This window comes from Prinia subflava, unplaced genomic scaffold (assembly GCF_021018805.1).
Source record: "Prinia subflava isolate CZ2003 ecotype Zambia unplaced genomic scaffold, Cam_Psub_1.2 scaffold_47_NEW, whole genome shotgun sequence".
NCBI classification, from domain to species: Eukaryota; Metazoa; Chordata; class Aves; order Passeriformes; family Cisticolidae; genus Prinia; species Prinia subflava.
The window spans coordinates 581,101-597,937 of NW_026961001.1; the positions used below are offsets into that span (position 1 = coordinate 581,101).

The window sequence follows — 16,837 nt, forward strand, 5'->3', positions numbered from 1 at the left end:
GTGAGTTTTGAGGAGGATCCAGGTGTCCTTGAGGGTGATCCAGGTGTTTTGGGGGATACTCCAGGTGTTCCTGAGTGGGCCTAGGTGTTATTCAGGGAGATCCAGATGTTTTGGGGGAGATCTAGGTGAGTTTTGTGGGCATCCAGTAGCCCTTGAGAAGGTTCCAGGTGGGTTTTGAGGAGCTCCAGGTGTCCTGGGAAGGACCCAGGTGTTCCTGGGTGGGATGCAGGTGCCCAGGTGTGCTGGGGCCAGGTTATCCAGGTGTGCAGAACCCAAACATCTGGACAGGCTGGGACTTGGGGATCCAGGTGTGGGGAGATCCAGGTGTGAGGGGATTCAGATGTGTGGGGTATTCAGGTGTGGAGGATCCATGTGTGGAGGTATCCAGATGTGGGGGAATCCAGGTGTGTGGGATCCAGGTGGGAGAAATCCAGGCGTGTGGGGGTCAGGTGTGGGTGGTACCCGGTTATCCAGGTGTGATGTCACCTGGACATGATGTCACCCACCTACCCAGGTGTGACGTCACCAGCTCACCTAGCCGTGACATCACCTTGGTGTGGCGTCACCTGTCCCCACTCCCTCACTGCCCAGGTGTGACATCATCGAGGTGTGTGACCTCCAGGCTCACCTGGGCATGACGTCACCCTTGTACCGAGCTGTCCCCTCCCCCCTCCCCTTCCCACCCTCCCCCCATGTGTGACATCACCAACCCCATCAGGTGTGATGTCAGCCCCCAGCTGTGATGTCACCACTGCAGGTGTGATATCACCAACCCCCCAGGTGTGATGATGTCACACCCATGACATCAACCTGAGTCCCCCCCATGTCCCTGTCCCCACAGGTGGCTCCGTGTCACACAGAGCTGTTCCTGCACCGTCCCAGGAGTGACACCACCTGTGCCCAGGTGTGACATCACTTGTCCAGGTGTCACTGCTCACCTGCCCAGGTGTCCCAGGTGTCACTCTGACCCTGTCCCCTGCCCTCTCCCCTGTGTCCCTGTCCCCGCACAGGTACCCCAGTGTCACACGGAGCTGTCCCTGCACCTCTCCAAGTGTGACAGGTGTGACAGGTGTCACTCTGTCCCTGCCCAGGTGTCCCAGGTGTCCCTCTGTCCCTGTCCCCTGCCCCGTGTCCCCGTCCCGCACAGGTGCCCCGGTTCCTCCGGGCTGTCCCTCCCCGTGAAGCGGCGCTCGCAGGCCGGGCAGGTGCGGGGCCGCAGCCCCGTGTGCGTTTCCCTGCGCTCGCTCCGGGGATGTTTCCCCTCGCAGCGCCGGCGGCGCTGGCGCAGCTCCAGGTGCGGGAGCGCCTTCCCGCAGCGGCGCAGGAACGGCCGCGGCCCTCGGGAGCCGCACGAGCTCTCCTGCCCGCAGGTGAGGGCTCGGCCGTGCCCGGGAGGGGCCGGGGGCTCCCCGCGGGGTCCGCGGGGGTCTCCGGGGGGGATTCCTCCGGTTCCGTGCGGGGTTCCACCGGTTCTGGATAAAATTCTTGCATTTTCACATGAAATTCCGGTCGTTCCAGACAAAATTCCCTCATTTTCGGGTGAAATTCCCTTGCTGTCATGCAAAATTCCACCAGTTCTGGATAAAATTCCTGCATTTTCATGTGAAATTCTGCTGGTTCTGTACAAAATTTTCTCACTTTTGTGCAAAATTCCACCGGTTCCGGCCAAATCCCCTCGTTTTTGTGCGAAATTCCGCCAGTTCTGGATAAAACTCCCACATTTTCATGTGAAATTCTGCTGGTTCTGGTTAAAATTCCCTCGTTTTCTTTCGAAATTCTGCTGGTTCCATATGAAATTTCCTCATCTTCATGTAAAGTTCTGCTGGTTCCAGTTAAAATTCTGCCAGTTCTGGGTAAAATTCTCATTTTCGTGGGAAATCCTGCCAGTTCTGTGCACGATCCCCTTGGGTTCCATGCAGAATTCCTCCAATTCCTTCACTTCCATGCAAAGTCCCAGCAGTTCTGCCCAAAATTCCCTTGTTTCTGTGGGAAATCCTGCCCAGTCCATGGATCCCCTCACTGCTCCAAGTGCCCCGGCTGCTCCTGGGCTCCATTCCGGAATTTTACCAGCCTGTCCTGGACCCCATTCCTGAATTTTTTCAGCCCCTCCCGGACGCCATTCCCGGATTTTCTTGACCCTTCCCAGACCCCATTCCCGAATTTTCCATTACCAGATTTTTCCTGGCCCTCCTGGAGACCCCTGGGGTCCATCCCTGTTCCCCCTCATTTCCACCGGGACGGGGCATGGCGGAGGAGGAGGAGGGGAGGGGCTTTGGGGGTGGGGAAAAAAAGAATCCCCGGGGATTTGGGGAGTCAGGGGATGGGGAGGGAACGGGGCAGAACTGGCTCGGATCGCAGTGGTTCTGTGCCAAGATCCCTGAATTCCAGCCCAAATCCCATGAATTCCAGCCAAAATCCCATTAATTCTGGCCCAAATCCCTGAGTGAGCGAGAGGCGCGCGTGCCCTTGGGAGCTACCCCACATCGCGCCCTGCGCTGAATAAATCACAAACCTACTGTAAAACTCACTTTGTCTTTGAGTTTTACAGTATTTCCACATGTCACCCAGGTGAGAATTCCCAAGGATCTGGGGTTTCCGGCTGCCCAGGTGAGGCCCCAGGGAGGTTTTGGGGTTCCCAGGTACCCAGATGAGATTTTGGGGGGTTCCACCTGAATTTCCTTGGAATTTTCTCCCTCCTCACCCCTCTGAACTCCACAGACTCCAGAACTTCAAACTTCCCTTTTCCCTCCTGGCTGCACGCATGGCCCTGGGGGTTCCCAAACTTCACCAAAACCCTCCAAATTCCCCCCAAAATCGTCCACCCCCCCCCAAGTACCCTAAATCCCTTCAGGTGCCCACTGGGGGTGAAACTGGGGGTTTTGGGGTTCCCACCTTGGGCTCTATCCCCGTCCCCACCCTGGAGCTCTGAGCACCGAGGGCATCGAGGCTCGGAGGAGGGAGGGCCCCACGCCCTGACCCTCCCCCAAGGGGCAGAATTTGCCCTGCCAGGATCTCAGTGACCCTTTCGGGGCCGGGTTTAACCCCTTGGGGCTCGTATTGATCCCCCATGGGCTCCATTTCCTCTAGCAGGACCCCACTGACCCTCTCAGAGCTCTGATTTCCCCTGCCAGGACCCTGATTTACCCCTATTCAGCCTTTCAGGACTCCACTTAACCCCTCAGGGCCTTCATTTATCATTCAAGGGTCATTTACCTACTCAATACCCCATTTATTCTTCCACGACCCATTTTACCCCCTCAGGACTCCATTTAACCTCTCAAGATCCCCTTTATCCCTCCAGGACCCCATTCACCCCTTTCAGGACTGTGTTTATTGTCCCACAACCCTGATTTACCCCCAAGGGGCAGAATTTGCCCTGCCAGGACCTCAGGGACCCTTTTGGGGTCCAGACTAATCCCCCAGGGCTCCATTTCCCCTTCCAGGACCCCACTGACCCCCTCAGGGCCCATTTACCTGACCCAGGGCCCCGATTTACCCTGCCAGGACACTGATTTGGAATTGTATTTTTGGGATCCAGCAGCATTTGAGGTCTGGGGTGTTTTGGGATCCAGGATCTGGGATTTAAAAGCATTTGGGATAATTTCTTAGGATTCAGCAGGATTTGGGATTATTTGGGATCCAGGATTTGGGGTCATTTTGGGATTGTTTGGGCCACCAGCTTGTCCCCAGCTGTCCCCCAGCCCGTGGTCTCGTCCCCCAGGTCCCTGGCCCGGGCGGTGGCGGTGGCCTCATCCTCACAGGGATCGCAGAGCTTGATGGGCTCCTCACCCAGCCAAGGCCAGCTCCCCACGAAGTTGTCACCTGTGTTCTGCTGGGCTCTGGCCATGGCTGTCACATCGGGCAGGAGCAGAGGTGGCCTCGGGGTGGCCTCGAGGGCAGCCGGGACCTGTCCCAGGTAGGTGACACCGCAGTGGTCCAGGGTGTCCCAGAGGGTCCAGGTGAATCTCCTCAGGACTGTGTGTGGGGACCTTGGGGACACGAACAGCCACACGCTCCTGCGTGGCACGGTCATGGTGGCCACCAGCTCGCCCAGGGTGGCCACCACGGCCACCAGCGCCTCCAGCAGCTGGGGAGGGGACAGGGAAGATGGCGCAGACCTCTTGGTACTTGTGGCCTCCTGGGGTGGCCCCTGTGCCGTCCAGAGCTCCCCTTTCTCCCCTCTCTGGAGAGCTCAGCTGCCCCCTCTGTCCCTTTGTCACCTCCAGCTGTCGTCGCCCCCCTCCCCCGCTTCACCCTTGGCCCCCTCCACCCCTCTGTCACCTCCTCCCTTCCTCCCACGCCCTCCTATCCCCTTTGGGACCCCTGTCACCTCCTGCCAACCCCGTGTCCCTAAATTCCCCCCTGTCCCCTCCCCCACCCCGCCCCGGGATTGTCGCACCTCTCGAGGCTCCGTGGCCGCTGGGGACACTCCGGATGGGGGGACACGCCCGGGTGACACTCGAGGAACAGGCGGGTCCGGGTGCGGCCCCTCAACCCCCGCCGGTCCGGCCCCCGCGCCCGCCGCTGTCACCACCGGGGTCACAGCAAGGGGGGAGAGGGACAGGGGACAGGGACAGGGACAGGGACAGGGCTGCTCCCCCTGCCCCGTTCCATCCCGGCTGGCGGAGCCCTGCAGCTGCCCTGGGGGCCCTGGGGCTGCCCCGGGGGCTGCGCCCCGAGCCGGGGCCCCTTCCCAGCGCTCCCAGTCTGCCCATCCAGCCTGGAGCAGCCAGCGAGGGCTTCAGCCGGGACGGCAGAGAGGCGCTGCTGGGGGCCCGCCTCACTTGGGTTTGGTTTGTTCTTCCCAACTCCGGGGAAAAACGACTTCGGGAGTTTTCTGCCACAAATCTCCCCCCTCCCCCACTCAGCCGAAGGAGCTTGGGGGTTTTCCCTTTTGGGGGAAATCAAAGCCATGCACGGATGCTCCGAATTAGGGCTAGGAGAACTGACGGCTTTGCTCGGAGCCGGTGGCAGCGAACACGCAGCGCTGGGAAAGGCGGGCCGGGAGGTGCGGAGAACTTTGTTGGTGTTTGCAGCTCGATGCCGCCTCGGGCCCGGGCCCGTGCCAGGGCTGTTCCTCATCTCCGCCTTTCCCCTCACACAGCCCGGGGGGCGCTGAGAGCGCGGGCCGAGGCTGGGCCGTGTGCAGAGCCCGGGGCTGGCTGTGTGCGATTGGCTGATGGTGGCGTCAGTCGTGGTTGTGCGGCGCTGATTGGGCAGAGCGGGGAGCAGGCCGGGGCCGGGCCCGCCCCCCGGTGGGCCGTGTGGCAGCAGAGGCGCCATTGGCGGAGCGCGTGTGCGGGCCCGGGAGCGGCGGCAGCGGCCGGAGCCCGGTGAGGCGGCGGCGGAGCTCGGAGGCGGCCCCAGCGCAGGTGGGAGCCGCGCTGGCTTCTGGCGGGGCTGGGCCATGGCTGCGGGCGGAGGGGGCGGCAGGGGGCTGTGGCGGCTTCCTTGTGCCGTGTGGGCGCCGTGTTGGCCGTGGCCTGAGGGCGCTGCGGGAGCGGCTGCCCGCGCTCTCCTTCCCGCCGGGGCCTGGGCAGGAGCCGGGCCCGGAGCGGCGCTGGCTCGTCCCGGTTCGTGTGGGTAGGACGGAGGTGGCTGCCGTGTGGGCGGGAGTGAGCGGGAAAATTCCCGTCGCCAGAGGTTTGTGTGGCCAAGGGAGACGGAGGAGTCCTGTCAAAGTGACTTTATTGCTGAACAAAGGGAGAGGCCATGCGGCATTTGCCATGAGGTCTCTGCAATTGTTGGAGTACGCAGCCTCCTTTTGATCCGAATTTTCCCTTCTGCATCTCCCTGTCCCTTTGCCCAGTGGCGAAGGTCCTTGGAAAGTTCAGACTTCCCGATCCTCCTCCTGCATGTGCTCGTTAATCTGCACCCCCCTTTTGTCTAACATCCGATATTCATGGCTCTGTTCGGTCTTTGTTCTTCTTCTCGATGTTCAGGAATTTAGCAGGACCTTGTCTGAGCAGCAGTCCGTGTCAATTAGTAACATTTTCTGAAACTGATGCTTTCTCCCGTTCCTTCTTTATCTCCAAGTCCCTGGCCCTATCTCCAAGCAGATTCCCTCATTGACTCTGTTTTTCCTTCCTGGATGCTCTTTGGTTTTGGGATTGTTCTCGGTGCCCTCATTCCGTGTCCTTTTGTAGGCGTTGGTGGCTCAGGAGGCCTGGCTGCCACCTGCATCCCCTTGCTCAGCTGCTGAATGAGCTGCACTCAGCAAGGTGTGGTGCATGGTCAGAAGATGAGAGTTGCTGCAGCACAGGAGAGGAGAAAGAGCCTTCTTGAAGCCCTGGTGTGCCAGGGAACCACGAAACCGTGTCCCATTGCCATCCTTTCCACGTTTGGACTGGAACATGAGCTGCTTTTTTATTTCCTTTGTTACCTGTTTCACCACTTTTCTGTTGTCATCTCTTTGCCAACAGGATCCTGAGTCACTGAATTTTCCACACTGTCCTCCTCCTTCTGCTAATAGATAATCTGATCCCATCCCATGGTGAAATGTGTTCTTTGTTTGAGTGGATTGTTTGGCCAGACTGAGGAGCTGGATCTGTCTGGTTGGTTCTTATTTCGAGGCCATCTTGTAATCTAATGATGCCATTGAAATGAGAAATGGGTTCTCTGGCTTCTGATGTGAATTTGTTTGGGTTCCCAGGGGCTGCTCCATGGTGTTGTAGGATTTGTTCTGGTTCTGTTCATCTTTTCCCCATTTTTGGTTGCTCCCTCCAGCCAGGGCTGCATCAATTGATCTCTTTTCTCTAATTCAATCATCCCATCCTTGGGTTCCCAAGTGATTTCTCTGAGCTTGTGGTAGCACAAACAGCCCAGTGGTGCAATGCTCCCTGTGTGCCACAGACAGTGGCAGCACATGTTGGAGTGGGGAGAGGGATGATTCCCCCCAGTTCCTGGAGTGGAGTTTTCCCAACATTCTCCATTTGCGGTTTCCCTTTGCGGCTGCCCCAGTTTCTGTTGCAGGGTCAGATCTCCTCAGTGCGGGCTGTGCCTTTGGCTGTGCCAATTGCATCAGTGCCAGCAGGCAGAGCTTGGGGTGAGGGGCAGAGGGAATGAGCCCAAATCCTCCCGCAGGCAAGGAGAGCCTGGTGCATTGTGCACCCCTTTTCCCCCAGGCAGTGTTAATTTGCATTTCTAAAGCTGCTGTCCTGGCGGCCTGGAGGGAAGATTCTCTTCCACAGAAGGCATTGCATGACTCACACGTGGCCCCCCCTAACAGTCTGATCTTTCTTTCTTTCTTTCTTTCTTTCTTTCTTTCTTTCTTTCTTTCTTTCTTTCTTTCTTTCTTTCTTCTCTTTCTTTCTTTCTTCTTTCTTTCTTTCTTTCTTTCTTTCTTCTTTCTCTTTCTTTCTTTCTTTCTTTCTTTCTTCTTTCTTTCTTTCTTTCTTTTCTTTCTTTCTTCTTTCTTTCTTTCTTTCTTTCTTTCTCTTCTTTCTTTCTTTCTTTCTTTCTTTCTTTCTTTTCTTTCTTTCTTTCTTTCTTTTCTTTCTTCTCTTTCTTTCTTTCTTTCTTTCTTTCTTTCTTTTCTTCTTTCTTTCTTTCTTTCTTTTCTTTCTTTCTTTCTTTCTTTCTTTCTTTCTTATCGTTTCCTATTAAGTGTTTATGCCTTAAAGGGTCACCTTTAAAGACCTTCTAGTTTTGCAAAATGCAACCTAAAGCTAAATATCGAAAAACCCTTACCAAAATGTTCCACTAATAAGAGCCACATACAGACATAACAACAACATTCCAAAGCAATCAAGTCTTTTCTACTTCTTCTCCTAGAACGAAAAATTGATTCCCACAACACTGTTCAAATTGATTCCCACAACCCTGTTCCAAACCGAAGTGACAATATAAAAGTAGGATTATTATGAAATAATATTCTACATGTGTAATCTTTTTACTGAAACGGCGGGAAAAACAGAAACTCCTCCATCATTATGTTTAGTGTTAGAGAGTCAAGGCATTACTTGATTCTGGCCAGGGTGTGCAACAGAAATCATTTCATCCACACATAGCCCAGGTGTGCAGAGAAAATCATTCCATGACCTCTGAGTTTTACTGGATTTTTCCAAAACTTTAAACAGCCTGAACCCACAGAAATCCATTGGTTTGATGTTCATTGCTTCCAAGGTGTGAAGTTCTCAGTATTTGGTTTCCTATTGGAGCCGGATTTCTTTGCCTCTGCTGTTAATTAGGTCGGCACTCCTGGATTTCCTTCTCAGCCTTTTCTAGACCCGGTGTCTGCAGCTATTCCGGGCAGTGTCTGGGGTGGATGTTGGTTGGTGTTTGCTGATGGGGGTTGATGTTTTGTTGATGGTCGTTATCTCTGTGGGTATCTTTTGGGCTCTTCCGAGTTTGTTGAGATGTTAAACTCATCTCTGGTGAGTGGTGTAAAACATCCCTTAAAAAAAAGCCTTTAAAATTCCTTTTGCCCAGGGCAATGGGAAACCAAGCTTGAGAAGATAAATAAAATAACAAACAGTTTAAAAGTTGGTATTTTTTCAAACAATCTTATCTCCTCCAGCCCAGTGTGTGAGTGTGAGTGAGCCCCAGAGTGGAATTGTCCCGTTGTCTTCCCCAGCCCTGTGGCAGTGCAGGCACAGCAAGCACTGAAGCTGCAGCAGTGGCAGCAAGGATTGTCCCCAGTGGCAGGAGGTGGCCAAGGAGGGTGGCCAGGCAGAGCATTCCAGCAGAGGATGTGTGGGCAGGCCCAGGGGCTTCCCCCGCTGTGGAGCCCTGGCTGCTGCTCCCTTGCCTTCAGTGCGGGCTCAGTCGTGGCCTCCCATCCTCCTGGTGCAGCCGGGCAGTCCAAATCTCCGGGGCTGCAGAGCCCTGGAGCCCAGGGTGAGGGGTCCCCCCGTGTTCAGCTGTGCTGGGGCTGTTTCTGTGCTCAGGGACACTTGGGATGGGCCACGGCACTTGGCCACCAGTGGGGCTTCTTCCCCCTCCTGAGGCAGGACCCAATGTCCTGCTTGGATCTTGTGAACAGCAAAGTCCCAAGGCAGGGGCTGTGCCAGCCGAGTTTCCTGTGGGAGAGATTTCAAAGGAGACAGGATTCTGGTCACAGACTTCTTTAGATACACATCCCTTATGTCCAGCCTGCTCTAGGTGGAGAATTTCCAGGATAAGGAATTCCATGGATTAATTCCAGGGGAGATAATTGAATATCTGCCCTAGGTCTGGCTCTTATTCTTGCCAAAGCCAATGGCAAAAGCTTTACCAATGGGGTCTTGGTTTCTATCAGCAGCTTCCAAAGGTGTTTATTTCCCCATTCATTCTTTCTACCTGACCTGAACTCTGGGTGTGCCAGGGTTTGTGGAGGTCCCATTGTATTCCTAAATCTGCCAAAACCCCTGAAGGATCTTTCCTGTAAAATGAGTTTCAAATCTGAGTCTATTGCTTCCAGGATCCCTTCTCTTGGAATTATTTACTTTAGAAATACCTTACTTAGTAATCCAGTGCTAACTGATGATATCAGAATAAGCAGTGCCAGGCAGACCCGCAGCTCCCAGCGTTCCCCACCCGGACCCCACCTGCGCCCCCCGGGCCCCAGCGCCCCCCTTGAGGGGAATTTGGGGAGGTGGGAGGGGGGAGCGCCAAGGCCGGGCCCCCCCGCGCTGTGGTGGCGGGAGCGGCTGCAGTGGGGAGCGAGTGCGGGCGGGAGCGGCCGAGAGCCCAGCGCTGCCCCAGCCCGAGCTGCCCCAGCTCCATGGCTGCCCCTGCGGGGGGATGCTGTGGGTTTGGGGGGAAGAGGGAGGCGGCAGTGGGTGCTGGGCCTGGGGGCAGGAGGAGAAGGGAGGGAGCAGCAGGGCTGAAGAACAAAATGGTCAAAGGATGCTCGTGGGAGGAGAAGGTGTAATTGTTTAGGAGAAGGAGGAATAGTGTGAGGAAGAGGAGATTGAGGAAGAGTAGGGAAACAGGAGGAGGAAGATCAGGAAGAGGAGGCAGCACAAGGTTCCACCCCTCCCTGGATCTGCAGCCTCCCGCCAGCCCCAGGAGCGTTGCCCCCCCACATGCAGTAGGTGACCAGGGAGGGGATCCATGATTTTAATGGGGGTGAATCTTGGTGTTTCTCATCTTTTTAGGGCTAAACGTTGGGGTTTTTTGTTTTTTGAGGGGCTGAATCTTTATTTTTTGGATTGGGTTTTTGCTGTCTCTTGCTGTTTTTGGTGTTTATGATCTGTGTCTTCATGTTTGGAGGACTTTTGGGCTGAATCTTGGTGTTGTGGAGGTTCTTACAGACACAAGGTGCCAATGATTTCCTGAGATGAACCTGTGCAAGGAGGAACCCCCAGCCTAAAGCGCTCTCTTCTTGGTTTTCTCCCCCAACCAGGATTTTTCATTCCCAAGGAGTGTCCGGATGGAGGAGGAGGAAAAGCCCCGGAGATCCCGCCCGAGGAGGGGCTGCAAACCCAGCGCAGGGAGCTGTGAGGAGGAAAGACCCCCCCTGTGCCAGGAGGGCGGCCGGAGATGCAGGCGGAGCTCAGAGCTCGGGGAGAAGCCTGATGGAGGGGAGAAGCCCCACAAGTGCCTGGAATGTGGGAAGGCCTTCAGGTACAGGTCCAACCTGATCCAGCACCAGTTGATCCACAGTGGGGAACGGCCCTACGAGTGTGGGGAGTGTGGGGAGAGCTTCAACCACAGCTCCAGTCTGAGCCGGCACAATAGGATCCACACTGGGGAACGGCCCTACAAGTGTGGGGAGTGTGGGAAGAGCTTCAGAAACAGCTCCAATCTCATCCGGCACCAGGTGATCCACACTGGGGAAGGGCTCTACACCTGCTTGGAATGCGGGAACGGCTTTGCATGGAGCTCCAACCTGCGAAAACACCAGGTGATCCACACCGGGGAGAGGCTCTATGAATGTCCCGAGTGTGGGAAGAGGTTTCAGACCAGCTCCCATCTCCTCCTACACCAGCGGATTCACACAGAGGAGAGGCCCTTCCGCTGCCCCGACTGCGGGAAGGGCTTCAAGCAAAACTCCAACCTAATCAGGCACCGGCGCATCCATACCGGGGAGAGGCCCTATGAGTGTCCCCAGTGTGGGAAGAGCTTCTCACAGAGCTCTCACTTGACCAAACACCAACGGAGGCACCACTAAGGGAAGCCCTGTGAGTGCCCCGAGAGCAGGAAGAGCTCCGTGCGCTGCTCCAGCTCCATCCCCAGTGGGAGGATCGGCGTTGGATGATCCCCAGTGACCCCCGTTGGGCAGAGCCCTGGTGATCCGTGGGCCTGGTGATCCCTGTTGGGAAGACACCTGGCTGGGATGCTCCACATCTTCCTGTCTCCCGTGGGCACCTGGATGAATGCAGGGGCAGGAACATCCATGGGGACACAGACTGACATTGGGAATTCTTTGGGGAGAGTGGATTTGTTGACTTTCAAGCCGAGAAAATGTTTAGGGTTCATCGCTCTCTTCTGTGTGAGAGGCGCCGCAGAAGATCTCGGGATGTCACGGAAAGTGATAAGGACCCTTCCCCCTCACTCCCTGCGATATGTAATCATCTCTGAGGAATGCAGCCTCCTCTAAACCCAGTAGTTTTCCACTAACTTTCGACCTTCTTACCCCTCTGACGTAGCAAAGCGCCCTTAGGCTATTTAACCCCACTTTGTAAAGGAATAAACTCCATTTTGACCAACTCATCATATTGATGTGATCGTCTCGTGGACCGAGGGGCTTGGGCGAGGTCAAGCCGCCGTGCTGTCTCTTGAAACCAGGTCACCTTGCCTTTTATCAGAAGGCAACACTTCTGGTGGCATAAAGGAATACTGAATGGTCTTGGAGGTCTTTTTCAACCTCAGGGATTCCACGATTTTGATTTCCTATTTCCCAAGGGTTTGTTCCACAGCCAAATGGTGATGGACTTGGGGGAAAGACCAAGATGTTGGAGAGAGTGGGGTGGAAACCCCTCCAAAAAAGGTTCTTCCCTCACATCTAAGCATGTGGATCCTCAGCCAGCACGGACACAGAAATCCTTTTCTTTTGGCCTTGGTTTGCTTTTCATTTCTCTTCATCTCTTTAAAATATCCAACAGTAGGGTAAAAATAAAGACATTGAGTTAATGCATGGGTGGGGACGGGGGGATAAAACATGAAGAATGACATGAGGACACATGGACATTGAGAGGGACGTGGCCATTCATGGAGACATGGAGGGACACAGGCACAGATGGAGATGTGGGGGACAGTGACAAGGATGGAAATGTGGTGGGGAGACAGCCATGGGTGAGGACATGGTGGGACATGGCCAGTGACATGTGGGGACATGGCCATGGCCGGTGCCATGGGGGGAACTTGCAGGGGCTGTGGGGGATGCTGGGTTTGAGGGAGTTGAGGGTTCCTGGCAGGGACTTGGGCCTTGCTGAGGGCTTTGGGGACCCCAGGCTCAGCAGCTCCGGCTGCGCTGGGAGACCCTGGCGGAGGTTGTGGGGCAGCTGCTCAAGGAGCCCCTGACCTGGACCTCCCTCTGGGCATTGGGGTCCTGGAAGGGAATGAACATCCTTGTCCCCAGGAGGGAAATCCCAGCAGCCCCAGGGTGTTGGGGCCAGCTGAGAGGCCCCAACAGGGAGGGGAAAGCCAGACAGAGCTGTCCCTCTCCAAAACTGCACCCCAAAAATACTAAACTCAGGGATTCTTCCCAGAAAATAGCTGCCAGGAGGTGCCTGCATTAAATAAAAGGGGGGATGACACCCTCAGATTCCATTGGAAGGAGTTCCATTCCTCGTTTCTAATGCTCAGGATGGAGCCAGGCCAGTTTGGGCTGCAGCAGCTCTGGAGTCTTGGCCAGCCTGGGCACACCCCATGAGCCTCCTTCTCAAATTTCCTTGGCGGCTTAGAGGGGTCCCAGTGTGTTTTGGGGTTTGCTGAGTGTCGTGTCTGGGTTCAGGTGCCTCCCAGGGAGTCCCCATTATGGGGTGACACGGCTGGGACACAAAAGGGTCCCCATTCTAATCCATCCTGGGGCCTGTTCTGCCCCTCCCCGCCAATTACAGTCCCTTTCTGACCCATCCCTTCCATCCCTTTCCCCACAGCTCCGCAGTTCCTGATCCATCCCTTCCATCCCTTCCCCCACAGCTCCGCAGTTCCTGATCTATCCCTTCCATCCCTTCCCCCACAGCTCCGCAGTTCCTGATCCATCCCTTCCATCCCTTCCCCTCTCGGACAAAGCCGCCATCCCCGCCTGCTCCCCGAGCCCGCCCCACAGCGCCCCCTGCAGCCGCGGGGGGATCATCGCCCCTGCCCCGCCCACCGGGAGCCACCAGCGCCCCTGCCGGCCGTGCCCGGAACTGCACCAAAGGGGAAAGGGCCGCGCTCAGGGAAGTGTTCCTGGCTTCTGCTTCTGGTTGTTATTGATGCTGGGCTTGGTGTTGTTTGTTTGCCTGGTTATACACACCAGTAAAGAACTGCTATTCCTATCCCCACACCTCTGCCTGAGAGCCCCTTAATTTTTAAAATTATAATAATTCGGAGGGAGCGGGTTTGAAATCTTAATTTCGTGGGAGTCTCTGGCATTTCCCTGGCATACACCTGTCTTTCAGATAAACATAATGCCATTCTCTGAATTAGTTATCATATAAAAGTTAGTATATTTCTAATATAAAAACATTTTAGCATTGCGCAGTCTCTTTTAATTTTTGCTAAGGTCTGTGATATGAAATCGATTTATTACACTACCATTTCTGTAAGCTACACAGTGCACACATCAACTGATAGGTTATGTTATACCAAAAAGCATCTGAAAGGAATTATAAATTGTACCGTATCAAAATCCTTGTGATCAATAACAATGTGCAAAAGCTGAGACGTGAATGTGAAAGCCAATATGGTATTGTCATTAATATTGTCATGAATATTGTCTTTTATAACCCCAGACTGCTGCCTCTCCTGCAAGGCACCGAGAGGGCTCATTCACCCCCTGCTCCCATGTCTCTGCGTGTCCCCAAGTGTCCCTAGAGTGTCCCCAGTGATGTCAGCCCAATAATTTCCATCAGCATTTGGGACAGTTTCAATGAAAATTCCAGGAAAATTCCCCAAACTTGTCTCAAAGACCATGTGGAGAGGGGGGGAGTGGACAAGTGACATCAGCGATGTTCCCGAAGATGTCACTACCACAACGATGTCACAGCGGTGACATCACTTTCCTCCCAGAAGCCTCGAGATGTCCTCGATGGCTTTTTTGGCACTGCGCGGCCACTGGGGAGCCACCGAGGTCACTAGGGCCACTGGGGTTGTCATAGGGAATCACGAGAAGGGTGTGGATGTCCCCAGTTGTCCCCAGCAGGTGACGCGTGGTCAGGCGGGTGCTGGCCTCCCACAGCCACTCGGTCTCAGCCACTGCGGCCACCAAGGCCTTGGGGACACTGGGGGATGCCTCCCTTGTCTCCACCAGGGTGGCCTCGATGTCCCCGAGCCGGCGCAGCAGCTCCCAGAGGAACACGGTGGCTCTGTAACACATGGACACCAAGTGCCCCAGCAGCCTCAGGGCCATTTGCCCCTGCTCCCTCCAGGTGCCCTTGGTCCTGCAGTTGTCACGGAGCTTGGTGGCCTCCCCGGCCAGCCGGTCCCAGCTCTCTGTGAGCGCAGCCACTGACTCCTGCCAGGCGCTGACCGTGGCTGTCACAGGGGCATGGGCCCAGGGGGCCCCTGGGTTGGCCTCGAGGGCGGCCAGGGCCTGGCGCAGGGAGGTGACATCGTGCTGGCCCAGGGAGGTGACACTGCGGTGGTTCAGGGTGCAGCAGAGGTGCCAGGTGAATTTCCTCAGCTCTGCACGCAGGGAGTTTGGGAACATGGTCGGCAGTCTGTCCCAGTCTGGCCTGGTCACGATGGCCAGCAGCTCACCCAGGGTGGCCACCACTGCCACCACCGCCTCCAGCAGCTGGAGAGGGGACAGGGGAGGTGGCAGGGACCTCGTGACACTTCTGGCCTCCTGGGCTGGCCCCTGTGCCCTCCCGGGGTCCCTTTTGTCCCCTCCCTGGAAGACTCAGCTGTTGCCAGAGATCAGCCAGAGTCAAGATAGCACTCAATATGAGTTCAAAATCTTGCTCGTTTATTCAGCTATTTGGGTTACATTTATACTGTGCTAATCATATCATGCACCTAACTCTGAACATCATTGGTTAAACCACAGTGTTCACACATCCTTGCAGTATTCATGATCAGCTTAGCAGCTCTGTCCCCATGGCTGGATGCTGTGAGCCTTCTCCAACTTATGGTCAACACATCCTGTCCAGCATCCTGTTACAGCTATTGCTCCAAACTTTACTTCATTCTTATCCCATCTAAAGAACAGTTCAAGGACATTTCAGCTTCTACTCATCCTTTAGGCTGAAAGCAGCATTGTGCACATGTCCCTGCTTTTCCAGCCATGCATCCACAATTGCCCCGTTTTCTTTTTGCACAATCCATACCTGTTCTGTTCCCTTTGCAAACACTCTACGCACACAACAACAAACAACCAACCAAACACACTCCTAAAATAACCACTAATAACACAACAATTCCTGTTTTCACTAATCCCCTTCTCTACCTATCAATGCCTAACCAATCACATAATGACTCCAATCCAAAGAATCCTACATCTTGCTGAATCTTGTTAACACGTGCTGCAAGTTCTGTATTTTCTTGTGGATGGACTCAAAATGATCCTCAAAGCCCATGCAACACTTTCCATCAAAGTCTTCACAACCATGCCCATGAGCTAATAACAGGGAGTCAATAGCGGTGTGGTTCTGTAACACTGCATGCTGCACACTAAATAAGTCCTTAGCTAATAAAGATAAAACATTAATAGTAGCATTAGCCTGTCTACAACAACCCAGCAAGCTAACTTCTCTAAATTGTTATAAGCAGTGTCAGCAGTAGCTCTAGGGAGGAACAATGCTGACAAAACAACCTGGCATTTACTCCATAACTTTACCTCATCATTACAGTTTTCTCCATTGATACAGTGGCCGTGTGTTTAGTTCAGCTGTATTGTATTTTAACCTTCGGGTGACTGGCATTAGGATGGTGGTGCGGCATTGCCATGTTTATTTGTCCAATTGTACATGGCCCACAACAGGTGCTGGGGGTATCCCGGCCCAGGCACAATTACCACATATTAAAAATAGGCCAGCTGGTAATGGCCTAGGGTAGATCGATAACGCTGGGGTTGTTTTATTCTGAGTCAGCTCTAAGCACCATAAAGATTCATTGTTCCATCTGTTTGACCCTGTAACAAAAGTAGGCCTTATACAATTGTCATCCTTTATCCCCAGTGGCCACCCATATGCTGATGCATTGAAATAAAAACATGAAGGAGCATTAAGTGTCCCAAGAATTTCAATCTCTTGAGGATCGCCTGGATAAAAGGGCAGTGTAGGGATCCATGAATTGATTCCATACATACATTTTCCAGTAATCGAGGTAAAGCTAATCGCCAATCCATTTTCATAGTAGTTTACCTCACTGCTACAAAAATCTCCTACGGGGGTCTCAGTCAACAAATTTATGTTGGAGTCATTCATCGGAACACATACTACGCATGTCACAAATGGTGACATTGGAACGGCCAAACTGGCACAAAAGGAGGTATTGTTCAGGCTTCGTGCCAGTGTGACCCCAACATTTTGTCTGGGGTCAAATAAGGCTTTCCTGGGGTCTGCTGTGACAGTATCAACCTTGTGTAGTGTGGCTAGGATGGTGATTGTGACGACCATTATGGCACCGCTGCCAATATCGGCACATCCTTTCCCAGCTATCTTCAGGAGCCCCATGTTAAATAGGGACTTTCACTCCCCTACTACATTGCTGTTCCAAAATACATATATCCCTAAGGGTTACTACAAGTTTCAAAGTTTGCTGG

At 54.4% G+C, this 16,837-nt stretch overlaps 2 protein-coding genes across 2 annotated transcripts in view; one reads left to right on the top strand and one right to left on the bottom strand.

The window, feature by feature from the left end:
* The window catches only part of LOC134565370 (zinc finger protein OZF-like), a 270,401-nt gene that overhangs the window by 128,526 nt on the left and 125,038 nt on the right, over positions 1-16,837 (bottom strand). The window lies entirely within an intron of this gene.
* On the top strand, positions 5,241-15,698 carry LOC134565404 (zinc finger protein 239-like). The gene is made up of 2 exons (XM_063424979.1): positions 5,241-5,372; positions 10,328-15,698. The coding sequence occupies exon 2, from the start codon at positions 10,355-10,357 to the stop codon at positions 11,093-11,095; it is 741 nt and encodes a 246-aa protein (XP_063281049.1). The 5' UTR covers positions 5,241-5,372; positions 10,328-10,354; the 3' UTR covers positions 11,096-15,698.

Coding starts and splice junctions, on each gene's coding strand:
- LOC134565404 (XM_063424979.1), top strand. CDS start 10,355: ATGGAGGAGGAGGAAAAGCCCCGGAGATCCCGCCCGAGGAGGGGCTGC.